We start from the raw sequence: 22,224 nt of genomic DNA on the forward strand, positions 1-22,224 counted from the left end.
AAACACATGGTTATGCAGTAAACAGACTGTTTTGAAAACATGTTTAGACATCGATCGAATGTTTTAAGAAATTTCCATGTTTTTTAATATATTTCTATTTTCCTAGACCTATATCTACCTTCTGAGAGCTTTTAAATATACTTTCAAGAACTCTAAATATTTTATTGGGGTTTATCGTTTCCTAATATATCTCTAGGATTTTCTTATAGGATCTTGGAAGCTTAGAGATATTATCTAGTAATGGCTAAAAAAATTTATCAAGCATTTACCAAATTTTTACCTAAAAAATAAAATTGTCTTGAAAACCACTTCTAACCAGGCCATAGAAGTAATTTAACGGTTTTAAAGTTTTACGAGTTATAGGGGCTAAAATATTCAATTTTAGAGTTCGGGCACTAAAGTCAGACGACAGTGATATATAATTAGGTAGGTTTTCCTTTCCCAATCGAAGCAAATAGACCTTGGCCCAAGAATGGAAGCCAAGGTTTTACTTCGAGCCTAACGAGGATTAGACCTGAAACCGTCCGACCGTCCGACCAGCAGTCCAGCACGCCAATTACAATCCCAAACAGCAATGCTTGTTGGCATAATAATCTCATAATAAGGCAAGTAAGAAACAGGATCATTTTTACACCAAATCTTAGTTCTGCACTCCTACCAAACTGGTTTTGGCTACAAGATAGTGAGAAGTTACGTCATCCGAAGTTTACATACCACGAGGCAGAAACCAAACCTTTCGGCCATGCGGCCACCTACAACAGCAGGTGGTCAAGTGCACAAAAGCAACATGGCAGCATATGGGCAACAAAAACCAGTCTTGCCACTACTTCCTACATCAGGCGTCAGACGACAAGCAAAAGTTTGCCCATACGTGACTGCTCGGCGGCTCCCATCATGTGTTCTCCTTGATGGCCTCATCTATGGCTTTGATATTGTCCCTCAATATCTTCCACTGCAGATGTAAATACCAACAGGAATGAAAAACTTGTTGCTTCAGTAACAAAAAAAAAAAAAAGGCGAGGGAGAATGGCAATGTCATGTACTTTGCCAAGAGTTCAATAGCAGCTAAAAATTATTATGATGGCATATTTGTGTGCCTTGATCTTGGCAACTCACTGCAAAGTTAACAGAATAACTACTTCGGATTATGTTCCTGGATACCTGACAAATGGATATTGGTACTAATTATTATTCAGATTAATAGTGATAAATTTGTTTGACTATAGAATAGCATAGAACCATGTCCCCATGTGCTGAGAATATTGTCATGGCCATAAAAGAATAGCAATGCTTGTCAAATAAATTTTCAGAGGGCCACTTGATGGGCTACTTAATATTCCAAGTATGGCATGCAAATTTCAAATATACTAAGATCTAGATTTTCATGAAATCAAGCTTCCTGTACGCATATAAATTCTAAGAATCATACAACATATGTAAAAAAAATTGAAAACACCACTGACCTGATCTAACTGGAGTGATATACCTGGAAAGGAAAAGAAGAGATGAAATTATATTACTAATAATAAGTAGAGAATATATACCATCATCTCTAGGAAATATTAAAGATGACGCCACATTTGAATCAAGAAAATTAATTGCTCTCCCATATGCTGATGTTCATATTGTAATAGAATTCATCCAGAAGTTAAGCATATCTAAACTTACCATGCAATTAATACGCTTACCTTTGAAGCCATGGGCTTAAAACAGAATAGGGACAGAATATGTCAGCTCCAAATATGATAATTTCCAAATACACACACCATGATAATTAGAGTACTTATGCATATAAACAATCCTTACTTCGTCACTTGGCTAAGTGCATGGTCTCAAATTCAAGTGATGAAGAGCAAAAGCTTGTCGTCACAAACTTGCATAACAGTAACAGAAAATGTTATGTGCAGATTAAAGGCGTAGATTCTACCTCGATAAGTTCTGTACCATTACGATTTTTTTTTCCAGTGCTATGTTCATTCTATTATTGGTACGTATGTTTAAAGTTCACATAATGGTCTAAATAAAAAAAGGGCGTACCCAGTGCAGAGAGCTCTCACTTTGTGCGGGGTCTGGGGAAGGGTGTCAGTGGCAAGCCTTACCCTCGCCTGTGCAATGCGAGGAGACCGCGACTCGAACCCGGGACCTTCCGGTCACAGGCGGTAAGACTCTACCGCTTGCACCAGGCCCGCCCTTCACATAATGGTCTAAATACATGGCAAAAAATCGATTAAAGCTAAAATCTGTGAGCACAGAAGCAGTTAGGTTAGACGGAAGTCATTCATCCCATCTTTAATCTCTATATATAATACAATAGGGCCACGCCGCCTGTTACCCCTTAACCGTTGGATTGTGCAATCAAGCGATCTGATCCGTCCAATGCAAGTCACTTCAGATCTCCTACCCGCTTTGTGGCTGACCTGAACCACCGTGAACCTTCGTGGGCCGCAAATTCCTATCTCGCTCCCCATGTCCCTGCCTGTGCCTCACCTGCTGCCGCTCCCCTGTGAGTCCACCTACTTCCCCGCGGCACAGCCACGCGTAGGGTGTGGCGTGGAACGCCGACAGTGTGGAGTCTGTGCAGAGGGCACCGAGCTGCAGAGCTCACAGCCACCCCTTGGCAAGTCATGCGATGACTAGGCGTCATGGTGACGCAGGGCGGTTGAATGGGCTCATGGAAGGTGCAGGGGACCTTGGGAAGAGTGGCAGCACAGTGGCTCTCCTTGCCGCATCATCGAGGGCAGCATCATGGCCCTCATCACCTCGCAGCCGTTGCATTGGTCTTCTACATGAGGCTGTGAGGTGCTCTGCGTGGCCTAAGATGTCATGCAGCACGGGCACCTCAGGCAGCAGCTACAGGAGGTCCACCTGCAACGGCAGCTATCCTCTTCCTCAGCAGTGGGCTCTCCACACCACCAGAGGCAGCTCTGGGTGTGCCAGCAGCGCGTGGGCGTAGCACATATCGCGTGCACACGGCCTGTTCGACAAAATGACGCGCTGCATAGCCATGGACCAGCCTGGGCTGCAGTCCAAACAGCAACAGCTCCTGCGCCAGTCTCTTCCACTTCTCACATCTCCTTCCACCCGACCTTATCTACTGCAACTTCCCAAGCAAACAATCAATCCCTGTGAGACAGTGAGAGTAAGCGTCCATCGCCAGCATTTTTGCTGGATTCATCCTCCACTGCACTTGAAGCTGGAGGCCAAGACTGCGACAAATATCTCACCAGGTAACAGGTCCAAATATCACTTGTTGTATATGTGTTTGATTGGACCTTTTACTTTTCATCTCAACATGTAGATGCAAATCATCACTCGTCCATAACTCATACATTTTTACTGATATTATCTGTTCTATGCTATGCACGAGCTCATCCAATGCATCTTCACTCCTCACTTGCCTCCCACAGCTAGGCAGCACTGATGGAGTTGACTGTGCTGTCAAAACAGAGGTAAGAGGGTGTGCATCTGACAAACCACGTTCAGTTTATTTTAGGAATGTACAGAACCTAGATACAGTTATTAGTTATAGACATATAACTATTCTATTTGTAATTTTTGTGGTGAGTTCAACCAAATTCTTCTTGTTTATCCTTATCTAGTATTCCTATGTGTCTGCTGCATTGAAGTTCATATAGTAATAATTGCACGAATGTAAGTATTTCAAAAATTCCGGTTGCGTGAAGTGATTGCCTACCACAGATTCTTGGTTAAACTGAGCCATCTCAAAGCACAAGCGAAGGAAAAGAATCAAGATCGAAAAAGGGTATATATCTACCACATGCTTGACAAAAATGTATATTTCCTGGGGTATCTTTTTTTCCACAACGGTCGAAACCGAATTTCATTAAGTACGTAACGAAATTACACAGTTCAGAATGTAACGTAACAGAGAGATATGAAATACCGAAAAAGCTGTCCATGACTCTGATCACCAAGGGATCAGCCATCAAGGACCCAACCAAACTAACCAAAACAAAATGCACCTACCCCACGGAAAGAGCAACACAGCACAATGTCAAAACCTCCCCAATACAGGCCCAAGGCCCCCTCAGCACGCAGGCTGTGACTAAGCAAAACACAACATTCTATCCTACATAGGGAATGATCTGACATCCATCCTGCACTGCACCTGAGCCACATATGGGATGATTTCCTGAGGTATCTGATCAGATTAAGACTGATATAACATGGCATTTCTTTCCATTGGATATGGAGTTCATTATAATCTTGCATTGGTAATTAGGAATAATTTTCTAATTATATATTTTTACAGCAGAGGAGAAATTTCACAGACAACTATAGATATTGAAGAGATTAGTTGAAGTATCACTAATAGTGTCAGGTATGTTTTGTCCTAACGTGTAGCGTCTACCAGAGATTGGGTGTATGGTGAGAGCAATCCTCCCTGAGCAAGAGGCTTTCTGCTAAGGTCTGACATTATTGCTGTTCATTGTTTTGGATCCTGACAATGTTATTGCAGTAACAGCTGATGGATAAATGTGAATGGTTTTGCAAATGGTGACACCATAGACATAATTAGAGCAACAAAAGGCAAATGATGACACCATAGGCAGAATGAGAGTGACAAAAAGAAGGATCTGAACCTTTTGAAATATGAAGTAGTATGGTTCCTTTCAAGTGTTCTATTTATAATCTTCTATCCATTGCTTAAAAGGGTAAACACATATTCATCTACTGATACCCTTGATTTTAATTGCAGCTCAAGGATGAATTATTGTACTTGATCAAAGGAATTGGAGCCACATGCCGCTTATACCATATCCTGGTCTTTTCTATCAAGGTACATCCACATTTTAAAAAATGTGGTTCATATATATAGAAACAAGGAACAAGTATAGGTTAGTGACTACAAGAATTGTATACTAGGCTGGTAATCCATGCGCATCACAAAGTATATGTATATCCTGGGCTGGCCAGCTCAATTGTGTGCGGCGCAAAGCCGCACATGTATTTCTAGAACAAAACCAAGCGCGTCCTTAGTCCAGCCCCAAACTAAATCCATCTGTGCTAGCAATGGTGCAAGATACCTTGACCTGGAGCGCTCTACTCGGATGCCAGACGCAGCCAGGGGGAAAAAAGAACACCTATAGGAACAGTAGAACAGAAATGAGAGGGGCAGAAGTCGCTGGTGGTACCTTTGCGGGTGGGGAGAGTCTTGCCGTCCTTGACGTAGAATTCGCGGAGGTCGACGTAGACCCTGCCTTTCCAGCTCCTAACGGACACCTTCTTGTTCTTCGATATCTGCACGGGCGCCATCAGAATGATCCAATGGGTTAGGGTTCTAGCCCCTAGGGTTCTGTCTCGAAACAAGGTATTGGGCGCGGTCCATACCTCGGCTACGACCGTACCGTCTTCGGCGGGTTCGGAGGGTCCGTCGTCCCCGGCGGCCTGGCGCTTGGCCGCCGGCTCGCCGCCGCCGCCGAAACGCTTCTTTCCCTTCCCCCACATCTGGAGCGAGAGCGTCTGGAACTCTGGATCTTTCGAATCGGTGCCCCTGTACCGCTTCCTGCTTCCCAAAAACGTTGACGAGGGCCCACACCTACGTAACTGCAGAAGCCTTTTGAGTTTTGAATTTTGAACTTCTTGAATGAACATGTATAGAGTTTCGAAAGATACACCCAAAACTCAGTTTTAGGGCCTGTTTGGCAGGGCTCTGACTTCTCTTAAAATGGCTTCGGCTCTGGCTCATCTGAAGGAGCAGCTTCTCTAAAGGAGCTGAAGCCGTTCTGAAAAATATTTGGCAAAATGGCTCCTTCGCACCAGACGACGTGAACCCACAGCAAGGAGCCGCGCGAAGCTCGTTTTTTAGGCTTCTCCTGCGCAGGCAAAAAATGGCTCCGGCTCTTGACCGGCTCCCCATGCGGAGCCCTTTCTAAAACAGACATTTAGCACAGCTCCTGCAGGAGCCGGAGCTGAAGCCCATGCAAAAGCCCTGCCAAAGAGGCTCTTAAAAAGTATGATCATACTTGCAAAAGAAAATTTTATATATCATTCCACAACAAATTTTCAAAAAAAAAAGAGGCAAACTGACATTACAAAAAAAAAAAAGTAGCAAACCCCTTTAGGCCTTGTTCGGTTGTGCAAGAACCATCCCCTCAAAAGATTCTCAGCTAGAATAGTTACCTGATTTGTATAGGTTTGATTAGGCCATTCCAAGATAACTGAATGAGGCCTTAATTTGTCATTTTAATAAATTCACACTGGCTCAACTAGCTCCGACCTTGACAATCTTATTTGATGAACATGAACTCATCCAATATGTTGGGTTTGGGAAATCAACTCATTCTAGATGAGGTAATGCAAAGTTTATTCCTCGAATCTATTGAAATGACCTCATTTTTCATACCAGTACTAATTATTAGTTTACAAGAAATGGGGTAGCGATGGATCAACTTATCTATTCCACAAACCAAACAAAAACTAGAGAGTGAGATGATGATGGACCACCTCATTCCATAACCCAAGCACGCACTAAATTCTTCAACTGACTTGCTTTCTGCTATGGATAGAAGATCGGGTACGGACTTGGGGGTGGCTGAATCAACGAGAGTGTTCTTTATGTCTGATATCCCAGCGCGTACTACCTTGTGAAGCATGATCGCCAGCATCTTAGACTCTTTAATTCCAAACCTAAGTGTTATGTACTTTGAAAATGAAAAATCAGTGCACTAACAGACGGTCCGGCAAAGAGAATGGACGGTCCCACGCAGAACACAATTACACCTAGAGCACGCAGTTTATGAGATGTTCGTCCCACACCCCGCTTAGATCCACATGTCAGCACAACTTTTACCTACACAACACCTCCCTTTCTATTGCCATTCTCCACACCACTCATGATTATCTCTAGCAAGAAACATAAAGGGAAAGAAGAAATGAAGGAGGAGGAAAGGAGAAAGGAGGAGACCAAGGAGCACCAAGAGCTGCAAGAAGGTCCCCAAGGCCTTTCTCATTGCTAGGGTGGAGCTAAGAGAGCTCCCGACCTTGGGCGTCAAGCTCGGATTTAGAATAACTAGGATAAGGTATAAACCCCAAACCATAAGGAAGCATTTTCTAGAGGCACGCTTTCCTCTTGTCTAGCTTGTTTGGCTCCGCAGTTGGTTGTGACTTGTGAGGCATCGAGGCGTACGAGTATCTGTTCCTTGTAGCTTGAGCTATATGCCCAGCCTCGCCTAGTCGCCTATGTACAGTTTTTTTTTTTTTTGAAAAAAAACGATTCCTCTACTAATGCAGTTTTTTTTTAAATGGAGTTCACAGGGTAATACGTGCACGTCGCGAAGTAGAATGGCGATAGGATGAATGGATTGATGCACTCGCACCTTTGGCCAATCATCATATATACATTCACACTATGCTTTTATTCTGCTCATTTGTAATCTGTACCTTTTAATTCATTAATAAAACTTCAGTAGGGGCTCCTTGCCCCTCCTGCTCCCTAAAAAAAAACATTCACACTAGCTACAGTATCCTCTGATAGCTTGTTCCGTGCAGGAGAGGACGGCTTGTCGGCTTCTCATGTATCAGGGGACAGGGTCTCGTGGAGCGTGGAGGTATTTGTAAGCTAGTAAACCAGCAAAATCCTTAAACACAACCCTATGCTAATTGCTAACATGAGCTCATTGGTGCCGTCCTGAGAGCAGCCTCCACATTGACACAAAAATGTTACTCCCTCCATTATAAATTATAAGTCATTCTAAGAATTCTAAGAATCTTGGAGAGTCAAAACATCTCAAGTTTAACAAGATTTGTGGTATCAAATAGGTATACTATGAAATTATAATTAATAAAGAATCTAATGATACTCAGTTGACATCATAAATATTATTATCTTATCATCTAAATTTGGTTAAACTTGAGATGCTTTGACTCTTCGAGATTCTTTGAAGATGGATGGAGTACAATATATTAAGTTGGTTTGTTTAAGATGTCTCGTAGAATTCTACAATCCCTGAATTTGTACAAGTAGCAACTAGCAACTTGTAAAGTAATGCTCGTATATACCCACAATCCTCTCTTTCCTCAATAGTCAACAATCCTTGTGACACTGCTGAGAAGCTGCCAGTTAAAAAGGCTTCAAATGAAGCGAGCTCTGTAACTTGTTCTAACAGATTAGCTGACACTGATAAGCCGGGCCAACGAGGCAGATCAGCACATGGCTCACAGGAGCATGCACAAATACCACATGGCTTCACGACACTCATCTTCTAGACCCCCATATACCTCTCCCTCTAAATATATGGTTTCACAGAGCGATGATACAGCTTTGTCACAACCGAAAAGCTCATAAATCCAGAATCCCGACATGCAAAAGGAGCAGAATCCTGAAGCGGTTACTTCTTACATGCGCTCCACCCTGGCTTAAAAGGGAGCAGACTAACTGGACTATACGGCTGTTTCTTACCCTTTTTCTTCGCCCTCTGCACCCTTCTCTGGGTACTCCCCAACTGTGAACCGTCTCTTGTTAGCACTTAAACCTGATGTATGCAGCTGCCCTCGTTTCTTGACTAGACGAGCAGCAGTTTCACGGTCAGCTTTTGCGTCGTCGTAGTCAGGCTGCACAAAGCATCCAACAGATCGTTTAGGCGTAAAAGGCAACTTATTTATGTATGATGGCCAATGATTGCATAGGAGATAATCGGGATTATACTAGGTTAAAAAGAAAAAAAATGGGCACCTTGATAGCTAACGCCTTGTCAAATGTCAGTATAGCTGAATCTGGCTCCCCAAAATTTAACTGAGCTCTACCAAGTGTAACCCAAGCCTGTAAATCATCAGATAATGCTGATGGTTACACTACTGATTAATTGGGTGACAGTATTGAGTAATTATGGCATTCTCCGAGGGATCAAGCTGGGCAGAAACTGAAAATTGAAAGAGAGCCAGTAGCATCACTGATGAAATCCCTACTAACCTCAGGCCAAAATGGATCCAGTTCTGTTGCTCCTGCAAGATAACCCCAACATGTCTTTAAATGGTTTGATTACTGTAGAAAATGGGACTGACACCACGATCATATGTACTTTGTGATAACAGGGTGGTTCTTCACACATGTCATCAATGTTGTATGCATGTCTACAACAAAAGTGTCATGGTTGGTGCTACTATAATAGTAGTAGTAGTATATCACTTAAATGGTTGGTGTTATTCCCAGTTCACGGCATTTCCTATAGCATAGCCCAGCAAGTAATTCATCCAAAAGAACAAGAGCTTACTGGTTGCTGCTGTCAGTGCACGCCATGCATCTCCCACTTCAAGTAAAACCTGAGCTTTCTGTTCATGAAGTATTGCATTATCAGGTGTCAAGATAAGTGCAGCCTCCCATTTAGCAAGTGCTTCATGGTACTTCCCTTCCTACAAAATAACAAAAAAAGTTACTAATTTCTAGTATCACATAGAAGCTGAGTATGACTGGACTGCTGAATTTTTGTACCTCACTAGCTGTCCACAAAGAGTTTTATAGGCAGCGGCAAATGCAAAAGCACATGGATAGCCAAAACTGGATATTTCAGCAGCTTTTCTGTAATACCCAAAATACGTTTTGTGTATTAGAAAGTGTAAAGTGGCAAATGATTCATTGAGAATTTTTAATGAGTGGTAAAAAAATAATTCTTTTATATGTAGCTCGGATGGACGACCAAATGTCATAGATGCGTAGAGCTCGTCAAATGCATTCCGTTTGACTACTCATATGAGTTATTCGGAGTTTGGACCAAGAGGCTACGGTCACTAGACGTTTAAAGGGGGAAAAAAAAAAAAGGTGAGAACAGCAACTCGCGTTACTGTAGCACCCCGCTACAGTGCCACCTCGACCTTCTCTGCCGTGTCCTTTGCACTCCCTCTCTCAAAACCTAATTCCTATATCTCTTGACGAGCCGCCGCCTCTTGGAATTCATTCGTGAAGAGAAGATTGGAGAAGAGAAAGGAGAGAGAGGAAAGGGAGGACTTGATCGTTGATTGCTGCCGTATCAATTCCTCCTCTAAAACCGGTTAGGGTTCTTCTTCTCCTTTTGTTTTGCTCCCAATCCCATGCTTTCCCTCGCTGTTCTTGATGGTGATGCCATCCATGGAGTAGATCAAGTCGACGGGACGTGTAACGCGGAGATCGCTGCGAGGGAGAAGGGGAACGGGAGATCAATCATTGTGTACTTTGTCATAGTCCCCGTTGGGGTATGATCTCTCTTTTCCCCACTGTTTTGATGTGAAATCCATGCTAGACTTTGGTGAATTCGTTGGATTAGTGGATGGGTTTAGGGTTCTAATCTCGTAATTAAGTCATGCTGTTTTCCAGAATGTGCAGTTGTTGTTTATGTGCTGTTTACGGCTATTTTTATGTGCCCAAAAATCATAGAAAAATTATATTATGTTACTACACTTCAGCACCTTCCTTTTTGGCATAGAGATCACCTTTATAGCTCTTGTGACTTAGGAGATATGATCGTTGTTTTATGATGCATTTGCGCTGTCAGAATTCTGGACAGTATTAGATGTATTTAGTTTTATCATACCTAAATTCCAGAATCTCGTGGAATGATCTAAATGAAAGTTGTGTGGAATTTTATAGGCTTTCCAGAATGTTAAGGATCATAAAGTTTGGATACATATATCTCTAGTTATGCATGTTTTATTCAGCTGCTGGTTTTCTGATGTCAGAAAAGTTTAGTTATATTGTTGGCTTGTTTGGGATATCTTAGAGTCCTTAAAATCCAAAAGTTATAACATGAAAGTTGTAGGTAATGCTGTTTTGTATATTCTGAGGAAGTTTTATATTTTTTAGACAAGTGGTTTGTCTGCAGCAAAATGTGAAGCAAGGTTGTTGCTGTTGATTGATTGTCTTGGTAGCTGTTTTGAGGGAAACGATGGCGCAGGTCGTAGAAGTGATTGTGTGTTATTTGTATGTTTTCATGCGTATGTTGTCTGAGGTAATGATGTTGTGCGTCTTTGGATTGTTCATAGCTCATGTTATGGCATCGCCGTTTCGAGGCAAGTAAATGTAGCGGTGGTTTGCTACAGCTTGACATGTTATTTAATCTACCTACACATTGTCATAACATTAACTAAATCAAGATAATATATCTAAGTATGAATTCACTTATCCTTTAAAGTAACATATATATGATCTTCATGTTGAATCCCTTGTCATTTGTTTATCATCATGAGGTAAGTGATATATTTTATTATTGTGGAGGTATATAACATATGTGGTAAGAATTTATCTATCATCGGAAGGTAAGTGATATGTTTTATGGTTGTGGATGTGCATGGCAGATGATGTAAGTATACTTGCAGTTGCATCATATCATTGCATCATTAGCATTGTTGTCATGAGCATATGCATTGAGACAGGTCGGTGAGAAAGTCATATAACTATTCCGGAGTGCTCTAGAGCCAGGTCGGTGAAAAAGTTATATGACTATTCCGGAGTGCTCTTGTGGATTATGTCGCCGCTTGCTGGCCGCAACCGTACCGGTACAACATCGTACGTTGCCCGAGGAGGGGTACGATGCAGCTTCATACCTTGTTGGGTATGGAGGCAGTGGACGTGGATATGCATTGCATTGCGCTCTTTGAGGTTTATTTATATTGAAGTTCTATGTTGGCATAAGTGGATCTGAGGATCACTGTTTTTGTTTATATGAGTATTATTTTATTGGGACAATTGGCCATGGGACATGCCAAATGAGCACCGACGGCTGGTGGACACCCCAAATCCGCAAAGTTGCTGCTGGACACTGTGTTTCCACTTTGAATTGCCAGAAGACACCGCGCCCGGTTTCAGCCAAGAAAGGTGATGATTTGCCCAAATTGCCCTTGGCCCAACTGGTCAGCCCATTCTTCTTCCTCCCCCTTTCTTTCTCTGTGCCGGCCGCCGGCCTCCCGCCGTTGAAGGAGAAACGGAGGAGAGGGCGTCGGAAGCAAGGCGAGCTCCGCGCGGACGCGTCATGAATTTGGGGCAAAGGAGGTGCCGGAGCCCGCTGTTCCCGGCCGGAGGAGGCTTCCTGGCCGCGGTGGCGCACACATGCGCCCATGAGGCCATGGCGGAGCCGCAGCTCGCACGCGTGCCCATGAGGCCACAGCGGAGCTGCTGCTCGCGCGCGCCGGCAAGGTCATGGCGGAGCCGTAGCTCGCACGCGTGCCCATGAGGCCGTGCGGACCGGCTGCTCGCCCGTGCCGGCGAGGCCGCGGCGGAGCTGCTGCTCGCGTGCCTGCCCTCGAGGCCACGGCGGAGCTGCTGCTCGTGCGCCTGCGAGGACGCAGCGGAGCTGCTACTCGCGCGCGTGCCCGCGAGGCCGTGACGGACCGGCTGGTCGCGCGCGCCGGCGAGGCCGTGGCGGAGCGGCTGCTCGCGTGCGCCCGCGAGGCCACGGTGGAGCTGCTGCTCGCGAGCGCCGCCATGCGTGGCCAGCTCAACGGCGGCGCGCGGCGCGGCCAGTTCGGGAGCGGCCAGCGTGCTCCCGCAGAGCTGCTCGGCTCGGCTGGAGGTGGTCCGGCGGCCACAGGCACTGGCGGCTGCGACCGCGTCCTCGCCGCGACAGGCTAGCACCGGCGGCGGCGACCGGGGAGGAGAGGCGCGGGAGCTGCGATGCGCCGATAGGGAGGCATGGTGCGGTCGTACGGAGGAAGGGCGCAGTAGCGGGGCGACGACGTGAGCTCGACGGCCGGCGGCAGCGAGGGTGGGTTCGTCTGGGAGGCTGTCTAGCTCGCTGACGAGGACCACGTCGCGGTGGATGGAATGGGCTGACCAGTTGGGCCAAGGGCAATTTGGGCAAATCATCACTTTTCTTGGCTGAAACCAGGGTGCGGTGTCTTCTGGCAATTCAAAGTGGAAACACAGTGTCCAGCAGCAACTTTGCGGATTTGGGGTGTCCACTAGCCGTCGGTGCTCATTTGGCATGTCCCGTGGCCAATTGTCCCTATTTTATTCATATGTGGATATCATTTATTTATTGTATATCATGTTCATTACATGTTTATGGAAATTTCAATGGGTAACCATTATTATCATGAACCTTTATTTAGTATGACATGTATTCTTCTTTATTTAAATCAATGTCTAATGAACTTGTAGTTTGAATGACATGTTCAGGCACTTTGCTTGCTGAGATTTATTCTCACCCCTTTATCTTTCCAGGTGCATGTTTGGATGCTTGCTTGGATGCTTTGCTTGCTTGAAGTGATGGGATTAGCAGCACATCTTTAGTGTTTCACCCACAGTTAGACATAATAATGCCACTCTTGGCTTGCTGTAATAAACTTAGTATATCTTCGTGGTGATCGTTCATGGTTTAATAAAAACATTTAAGTTGGAGCTTTACTTAATTATAGTTTTGTTCTTGTTGTTGTTTCCGCGCTTTACTTTGATGTTGGGTTTTTTGTTGCCGAGTTTTATACCCAGGAAAGAGGGAAGGGACGTTAGTGACATCTTGGGCTTTTGTGGCGCCTGGGGTGTTACATTTTCTGTGGATTTCTAAGAGAGGGTATACCCAGTTACCCACACAAGGTGGATTTCTGAGACAGACTAATTCATTTTGCGCTTTAACTCCTTATTTCAAAGACTACACGATAATTAAGAATCACTTCATGAAGTATGCAGTTATTGAATATTCTTTGGCCAAGGAAACCATGAGAAAATTTAACTCCCAAGGAGCGCGGCACAGGAACAGCACAGAACCCCACAAACACATATCAGCCGTTCAACTATGAGGGAATAACAAATTTGTGGGATTCAATCTCAAAGAAATAGAGGTACCTCGGCTAGCTTGTCTCCCTGACTCTGGAGCAAGTCAGCAGTTTCAACTGGCTTTGTTCCAGGACAGTTTGTGTTTTCATCTGCTTTTTCCTCCCTTTCAGCCTCATCGTTGTCACTCTCCACTCCAAATGGTAGGCCTGGTATAGTTGATACTACCACCGACTGCTTCTTAACCTTGGAATTCTTACCCCAGGCTATCTTCATGGTGAGCTGTTTTAGAGAGAGAGAGAGAGAGACAAAGCTGAGTTTTGTATGTAGTCAAGCCACACACACAATGAAGATAATTGTATACAATACTCCCTGTGATTCCAAATGTAAGTCGTTTAGGACAGCAACACAGTCTCCAATTCGACACTTTGATTTGCATCTTTTGTAAAAATATATCATTTGAAATAATGAAAGTTATAGTGAAAGTACTTTCCATGGTGAATCTAATAACATCAAGCATATGTTGCCAATCTATGTAACTTTTCATGCATTGATGGGTCAAGTTAAAGAAGTCTGACCAACTAGAATCCTAAAATGACAGGAGTATGTATCTCTATCACTGATTTCAGTATCCCCGATCAGAACTGCACTTATTGACACAAAAACCATGGATACGCATTGTGTGAGCTTCAAAGACAATAGCAAACAAGTAAGACAGAATGTCTGTCTTTGTTCTTGCCAAAGCAAAAAGGGCCTCAATTAGAGACCCGGACCATGTTCCATTCGACAAAATTCCCCTCTGGCTGCGAGCCAATTGGCACGTGAGCAAGCAAAAGGCTATCACGCGGTCTCACTCTTGGGGACGTTGTATGTATTTTTTATTGTAAATTTAGCAATACTTTCATGCTCTCTTTGTGCCACTCCATTTTTTGAATGCCCAGCACAGAAATCCTGGGTCCACCACTGAGGGCTTCCCAGGTGCCTGTGCATTGGTCGCGGGCCTCCATTATGGCACAAGGTAGCATGTATCTCCCTTCTGCTTGGTCGGTGACGGCGCCGACTAGGGAGGAGCTGGTGATGTTCTGAGGCAACAGTGCACTACCCTTGCTTGGGTGGGTAGCTCACGTTTGTCATAGACTAGCCGAGCAGACTGGATACACGGGATGGCGCATGCATGGCAATGGCAGCAAGTGAGGGTACTGGCTGGTAGTGGCGGAATCAGGAATTGTTCAAGATTAGGGCCACTTCCCATTGGCAAAAACTAGCCATATATGTCACACATATTGAGAACTAAAATGAGGGGAAATTTTCAAATTGATATGATACTTCAGTTACATGTTTAATAGTACAATAAAATAGTTAAGAACATTAAATTGTATAAAAAAAATGTTTCATTCAGTTGTGTGGCAGAAGCGCAAGGGAATAAGATGCCAAAGTATTGGTCTCATTCATTTTTGAATGATCTGTAATTTTAGACTGAAGATTCTAGTTTCAATTTTCAATCAAATTGAATAGATACTACAAAAACAAACAGTTGGGATTGGGAATTAGGGAGTGGGCAGTAGGGAAATACCACAAATTAGAGGCCGCGGCTGGATTGGAGCAGACGAGAAGGAGTAGAACAGTGGAGGCCAGACCGCCGGATTGGAGCTGCGGACGCCGGCCTGTGCCCTGCTGGATGTGGGCAGTGGCACAAGGCGCCGCTGCTCCGGCTGTGCACTGTTCCGTTGCCGTCGGCCGGGCTGCACGAGAACGACCGTGGGGAGTAAGGAGCAGGCGAGCAGCCGAGATGGTCTGCCGAGGGCTGAGCTGAGGGATCCAGGCCGGCGTAAGGATGAGGGATCGAACGGGGTGGGTCGGTATCGGCGTCGGAAGGCGCGAGTCGCGAACAAGTTCCCTAGTCGGTGGATTAGTTTGCTTAGGCCTGATGTTGGGCCAACAAACTACATGGGTACTTGGACCACAACTAGGGCCACGACCCTAGGACCAGGTTTGCCCCTGCTCTGCTGCTGAGTATGCTGCGACGACGGTGCGGTCGCACAATATTCATCGGTAATGCTTTAATCAGGACGTCTGTGGTATTTATTAGCAGATAAATTCGTAAACGAATGGATATCAATGTAACTTTTATCCGAAAGTATTTCAAGCGTCGTATCCATAGAAAAACATGTAAGACTAACTACGATCTAACTTAATTAGAGGTAGCAACAAGGTTAGGACAAACAGGAGCGTGGAGAAGATTACTGAGGTTCTCTATTTTTGACTTGGGTAAGTTATGTCTTCTATTATTTGGACATTACTTAAAAAAAGACATCAGCAGAAGATGCTTTCCGTAGTAACCGAGTCCTACTTGCCCTACAAACAAGAGGTGGACTACAAATGATTCAACAAGGCTATAAGAGTTACCCTTGCGAGCTACCACCGATCCGAAATGTAGGGTGCATCCACGTCTAAGCACCACGCTTACACTTATGATTAATACTTTACTCTCTCTAGAATAGGAATAAAGCACTCAAAAGAGTCGCAAACCTAATGAACAATATAAACAAGATGCTTACTTAAATCAGAAGTTGATTACCAGAGAAATCTCAGAGGCAAGCTTAGATAGAATTTGGATCCGTCAAGGTACAAGCCGTAGAGAGAGCACTGACAGGCCGACACCTCGTTCAAACTCTTTCCTCACTCTTCATCTCACTATTTCTATTTATAAGACTAGATCCTATAGAGGACTAATCTTCTCTTGATTGCTGGCTCGATCATGAAGATATGAATTAGGGTTTTAGAGGATGGCTCCAAGGAGGGGGTACAAGGCTGTATATATAGGGGGTAGCGTCAATTCTGGACACTCGGATCAAACCGACTTAAAAGGACGGCGTAAATGCAATCTAGAAGACGATGGAGAACCGACATACGAAGCGGGAGCTGACTGGTGGGCCCCATAGGTCGGCTGGCCTGTCATAGTGACAGATGGGCCCCATCTTCGGTGGTTTGCCCTCTAGAGTCTTCTGGAACCTTCTGGGTTATTTTCGTCATGGATAATTACAATTAATTCTGATATTTGGGTCCACCTTGACGGTTTTCTAAATAAACCCTGCTAAAAACACAGATTCACCAAAACTCATAGAATTTATTAGTTTAAACCCTAGACCTATGTTTAGTGATGGAATTAAGTATATATGCAGATTATATTGATGGTTTATAATTGATGTTAATGACCGTCAATAAGCTCCTCCAAGCTTACCCTTTGACAGTCCCTGAGCAAAGCTAAACTTAGCAATGGATTAAGAGTTGCTACAATACTTTCACGCCTCAAAAGCACGCATGCGTTCAATCAAGAATTCTTCTCCGGATTAGAATAAACTGATCTGATTTTCAAACTTACCCATATTACCTTCAACCATGGGGCTTCTTGGCCTTCACTTGGGTCTTGAGCAATTGAAAGACAAAACGATCAAGTCAAGCACTATGTCTTGAGTTATTTATTCCACCATTGTTCCAGAGTTTTTGTAAGTTTTCAAAATAAAACTCAAAGATTCTATTGTATGACACTCTCAAGTCTCTCAATACATATGGTATTTGTGGATCCTCACCAAGGCAATAAAGATGTTATGCCTTTTCTCTTTCTACCACTAAGACTTATGTGGAGTTTATAGGTAGGGAGAAAGCTAGAGTATACTTACAATGCATATATTATAAAGTCAAACAACGGATCCAAAGATAGTTGAGTCATACAATCAAATCAAGATATGCATGTGTGTGGATGTATATGATGGATGTATATAGTGGCTAACCTAATTCTGCTTTGCTCCTTGAAAACATATCTCTCTTTTGAAACTTGAAAACATTTGCTAGAGAGCAGGTGCTATCTTATTCATCTCTTCTTTTTTTAGGCAGGCATCTAAGTACCCATTGTTTTAGATATCTCGAACACTTGCCAATTTTTTCTTTCTCAACTCTTTTTTTTCATGAATAACTTTTGCATAGCCCCATGCCTTTTTTCTACAACAAAAACTTTTGAGAGATAACAATAAGAACTTGGAGCATTTATTTGGTGGATGAAAAAAACCTATCAAGCATGTTTTTATGTTCACTCCCAGTGTAGGAGTAAAACATTTTTAGGTGGATCTAGATGGAAGGCATGTTTTTATGCTTACCTCCGGTGTAGGAGTAGCGCATATGTGGGTGGTGAGTACATGATCTTGATTTTAAGAGTATGACAAATCTCTCATAAGGGTCAACAAAGCTTGACAAAACTCAATGAAAAAGCAAGCAACATATATGTGGAAGTTTTTCTAGCCTAAATAATGTGTGGCTTTGGTGGAAATTCAAGCTTTATCATACAGGAACTCATCATATAACATTTTTGTGTTTTCAAAAGATAAATCTTAAGAACTTTAGTGTCACTTGGAACAAGATAAACAACAGCTCAGACCTTCTCATATCATATTTATCAATTACCTAGACTTAGATCAAGCATATGCTACCCACGAGTTTCAAGTTCAGAGTAAATCTTTATATCAAATCAGTTTTATCCAAAACTCAGGAGAATTCAAGGCTAAAAACTAGGTACTTGAAAGGAATTACAATAGAGCAACTATTCATCATTTCCATTTAAGAGATTATTCTGAGTCCTCTTTATTTTCTTCAACTCTTAAAAATAAATTAAAGCAAACTAGACACACCTTTTTTTATCTTGTTTTCAAATTTACTAGATTACATATTATTACTATAAATGACTAATGCAAATATAATTTTTATTTTGTTTTTCATTCATCACTTTTTTAACTATTAAAAAGAAACTAAAAACTAAAATTAAGGGAAAGAATACTTACCTGGATACATGGGAATGCATCTCCCCCAAACTAGCTCTTTCGATGAGGGTTCGGTGTTGTAATTCCTTCAAACTGGACTTCTCCTCGTGAAGTTTATTAATCGAGTACCTCAATTTGCTCTGAAGACAAGGGTTCTTGTGATGGCACCTCTAATGGTGATATCACCTTCTTCTACCAAACCCTTCTTGATTTCTAGTTTGGATTTTGGTTTGACAAGTTCAGAACAGTTGTAGAAATTTGGAGAATCAACCGACTCTCCCATACTTTGCTTGAAGTGTGTCTTGCTCATAAAGACAAGGTAGAGATCAAGTGCATGGGCTCTGTTGGTGAAAAAACACCAATAAAACCAAAACTTTATTCATTCTTCTCTTGCCTTAGGCACATGGAACAAGACGAAGTTGATGTTATGCGCTTTGTTCAGAAGATTGGATATGAATGTAGTATTTAAGTACATTTAGCCAAAAGAGTTGAATTGCTTAACCCATGGAAGGATTGTCTATCTGTGCATAATGTATCAAACTTTACATGATTATGATTATCATCTTCTAGAGATAGGATGTGTACTTTTTAGCTTATTTGGTTAAGACTATGAGATCAAGAAAGTGGTGCTAGGAACAAGCTTAAAGAACTAAATATGTTGAGTTAATCGGGTTGGATCAAGTAATGGAGTTGTAACTCAAACATGTTTATTTCTTGTTTATGTGCCTATCAGAATCAAGGAAAAACTCTTTTAAATAATGATCATTTACATTAGGATGTTACCTTTGTCATTGAAATGTGATGACACCATATGGCGAAGGGTAGATGACTCGTGATGGTCCTTCCATTTTTGCTTGAAGTTTTCCTTGTTCGACTGGCCTCATAGTTATGAGCTTCTTGTTGCCTAGATTGCACCCTTCCTTTCTCATCCTTTTGTCATGTCATCTTTCTACTCTTCGATCTTGCCATTTTATTGGACCTTCCGCCTCACCCTTTATTTTATGTGTCAATGATTTGTTTTCATAAATGATCTCTTGTTGGTGAGGGATTATTAGGTCTGTTGATCAAGACCCCTCCTTGCATTTAGCTTTTCTTTGCATCATCTGTTCTAGGAGGTGAGGATACGACAATTTGCATGTTTGGAGCTGTAGACTTGAGTTCCTCTCTCCATGATGAATGAGTTGTGTCTTCTTTTCATAAAGTTATTGGAGTTCATCATGTGCCTTGCTTCATCTTCGATTTGATTCATTTTGTGACTTACCCAAATTGAATTGAGGGTTTCCTACAGGGGTTAGTCCAACAAAATATCCAATATCTACTAAAGCATACTATCGGCTTAAAAATCAACCTAGACACCACATCTAATTTGATGTAGGAAGACATTTTAACCTAAGCACCATGCTTAATTTAAAAGCCTTTTGAAGTAAAATCAACACACCTTTTGATTCAAGAATCAAACTAGACACCTCATCTAATTTAATTCAGGAAAACAATTTAAACTAAGCATCATGCCTAATTTAAAAGGTGTATGAAAATACTTCAAAACCTACGCATATACTATAGCAAACAAAGGTAGCATGAAAGCATTTTAGATATTTACTCAAATGGAGATGAAGGAGCATGATTTTTATTTAGCAAATTGAGCATGGCTTAAAGGTAGCAACATGGCGTAAAAATTTCCAGAGAAGTCCATCCCCCATACTTGAATTTTGCAAACGCAAAATCAAGTTTGGATGGATGTGATTAAATGTTGCATGATAATTGGTTGGACATACCTTGCGTCGTCATCCTTTATCCTTTTTGCTTCAAACCTAGAACAGTTAGTGACAAAAATACCCGAAAGAATATTTTCATAATTATATTTCTATTCTCATTTCACAAGGGCATTACAACAAAAGGTGAAAGCTCGTGTTGTCTCCTGAAAGTGCTTATTTTAGGACAGAAGCTCATCCTTGGGAAACCTTCGAATCGCACTAAGTTGGTGAGGTGGTTTCCCCTTAAACACCAACCTTTGTGTACCTATCTCAAGATTCATGCCAACGAGATTTGCAATATTTATGATAAACATATGTATCTACAATCACCCTTTCAAAAGTTTTGTGAACAGGAAGCACGAGTGTCAGTGTTTCGAACCACCAGCTAGTAAATTTATATCTACGCGTCTGACCCAGATGGTGTGCTCAGAGGACACAAGGATTTATATTAGTTCGGGCAGAATATCCCTACACCCAGTCTGCTGCTGCTCATGTTACCGGCACTAGTTTGTAGTAGGGGTTACAAATGGGCGAGAGAGGGAGAAGGTCCTAAGTCTTTGGTGAAAAGATCGAACGGAGTTGAGTCTTGTTGAGCTCGTTCCGCTGTGTGCTCGTGTCTATCATGGGGCGTCCTGCTTCCCCTTTTATAGGTGAAGGGGAAGGCGCAAGTTATATATATATAGAGAGAGAGAAGGAGAAAAGCGAGGGAGAAGAAGGCCTCCAGGGTCGTGGCATCCTTCATCTCCTTTATGCGGGTCCTGTCGACGCTATAGATGGTGACGGGGATGGTTCCATGTTGGGCTCCTATTCACCATTGGTGCCATGCCTCAACATCATCAGCTAGTCGTGGTGTTCCATTCCGTCTCGGCGGGCGGCGTGGTCAATAGATACTCCTGTCACAAGCCGTATGGGGATTAGGAAGCATAGCGCCGGCACGCCCAACATTGTTGGTGATGTGAGCCCCTAGGTATGGTTTGTCATGGCCACGGGTCACTTCAAGACGTGCCCACTTCAGAAGTTGGACCCTGCGGTCGTACTCTTAGACCCATAGTGGTTGGAGGCGGTATGGATCCCCGTCGGACAAGATGGAGCCCGCGCTCGAGGGGTCTGGTGAGACAGAGCCAACGCCCTCGGGGTCGGGTGAGATAGAGCCCGCACCTGAGGGGTTTGGGGAGACGGGGCCCATGCCCGAGGGGTCTGGTGAGATAGGGCCCCTCACCCTCGGGGTCGGGCGAGATAGAGCCTACGCCCTTGGGGTCAGGCGAGACCTTAAATACATCTTAGACCATCCGAGCAAATTAACGTTCATGGCCATTAACTTTCTTCCTCCGGGTATCCCTAATATCGATACCCGACAACAAGGGGGTTTAAGATCTAGTGTGTGGTAATGTTAGAGAGACCAATTGATTCAGGAGATTTCTCATGTGAGCATGGATTCGATGAGGTGTTCCTGAAATAACTTCCATGCTCATCAATGTCATCTTTCTTTTCAAGCTCTAGGGCTAATTCTTCATGAATGTCCATAGGCGAAAATATTGTCTCTATCATTCCATGCCTATGACATTTATTGGACTCTTTATTGTCCAAGATTTCCTATGGATTGGTAACTCTTGGGTTGATCTTATCTAAGACCTCATCCATCCATTCCATGGCAACGACACATAAGTTCTTAATATCCTCCAGCTATTGCCGTTGCTCTTCTTGGTCATCCTTGTAGTCTTCATGATTCCTATGCTTGGGTTATCTTAGTGGATTTCTAGGATCATCACGAGACTTAGGAGAAAGAGCATCAGGGGATTTATCGGGGTCAAGGATGGGTTTAGAGATGGATTCATAACTTATATTGGTTGTGAGCATAGGAGGGGAGAAGATAGGGTTGGTTTCTAAATGACTCGGCTCTCCTTCTATGGCATCACTTAACATGCCACCCTTGAGTTCTTCCCAATGTCCTATAAGGAAATAA

The 22,224-nt window shown here is 43.1% G+C and overlaps 2 protein-coding genes and 1 long non-coding RNA gene across 3 annotated transcripts; 1 reads left to right on the top strand and 2 right to left on the bottom strand.

Annotated features, from left to right (window-relative positions):
- Positions 1 to 556: 556 nt before the first annotated feature.
- On the bottom strand, positions 557 to 5,512 carry LOC136473900 (RNA polymerase II transcriptional coactivator KIWI-like). Its single transcript, XM_066471534.1, has 4 exons — positions 5,353 to 5,512; positions 5,157 to 5,262; positions 1,464 to 1,486; positions 557 to 952 (listed from the first exon to the last, which is right to left on the bottom strand). The coding sequence occupies exons 1-4, from the start codon at positions 5,467 to 5,469 to the stop codon at positions 893 to 895; spliced, it is 306 nt and encodes a 101-aa protein (XP_066327631.1). The 5' UTR covers positions 5,470 to 5,512; the 3' UTR covers positions 557 to 892.
- A 2,435-nt stretch (positions 5,513 to 7,947) lies between these two features.
- On the bottom strand, positions 7,948 to 15,510 carry LOC136473901 (uncharacterized). Its single transcript, XM_066471535.1, has 6 exons — positions 15,270 to 15,510; positions 13,769 to 13,978; positions 9,234 to 9,372; positions 8,933 to 8,964; positions 8,696 to 8,782; positions 7,948 to 8,574 (listed from the first exon to the last, which is right to left on the bottom strand). The coding sequence occupies exons 2-6, from the start codon at positions 13,970 to 13,972 to the stop codon at positions 8,419 to 8,421; spliced, it is 618 nt and encodes a 205-aa protein (XP_066327632.1). The 5' UTR covers positions 13,973 to 13,978; positions 15,270 to 15,510; the 3' UTR covers positions 7,948 to 8,418.
- On the top strand, positions 9,823 to 13,322 carry LOC136473902 (uncharacterized). The gene is made up of 3 exons (XR_010762783.1): positions 9,823 to 10,007; positions 10,094 to 10,188; positions 13,151 to 13,322. It is a non-coding gene; the product is annotated as an uncharacterized lncRNA (long non-coding RNA).
- Positions 15,511 to 22,224: the final 6,714 nt, after the last annotated feature.

This window comes from Miscanthus floridulus, chromosome 8 (genome assembly GCF_019320115.1).
Source record: "Miscanthus floridulus cultivar M001 chromosome 8, ASM1932011v1, whole genome shotgun sequence".
NCBI lineage: Eukaryota > Viridiplantae > Streptophyta > Magnoliopsida > Poales > Poaceae > Miscanthus > Miscanthus floridulus.

Bases quoted from the DNA above. Each gene is read 5' to 3' on its own strand.
- LOC136473900 (XM_066471534.1), bottom strand. From the start codon at position 5,469: ATGTGGGGGAAGGGAAAGAAGCGTTTCGGCGGCGGCGGCGAGCCGGCG. The intron at 5,263-5,352 runs GTATGGACCGCG...GCGCCCGTGCAG, and splicing joins ACGGTACGGTCGTAGCCGAG to ATATCGAAGAACAAGAAGGT. The intron at 1,487-5,156 runs GTACCACCAGCG...TTTCCTTTCCAG, and splicing joins GACTCTCCCCACCCGCAAAG to GTATATCACTCCAGTTAGAT.
- LOC136473901 (XM_066471535.1), bottom strand. From the start codon at position 13,972: ATGAAGATAGCCTGGGGTAAGAATTCCAAGGTTAAGAAGCAGTCGGTG. The intron at 8,783-8,932 runs GTTAGTAGGGAT...GATGATTTACAG, and splicing joins TGGATCCATTTTGGCCTGAG to GCTTGGGTTACACTTGGTAG. The intron at 8,575-8,695 runs GTGCCCATTTTT...TGCTTTGTGCAG, and splicing joins ACAAGGCGTTAGCTATCAAG to CCTGACTACGACGACGCAAA.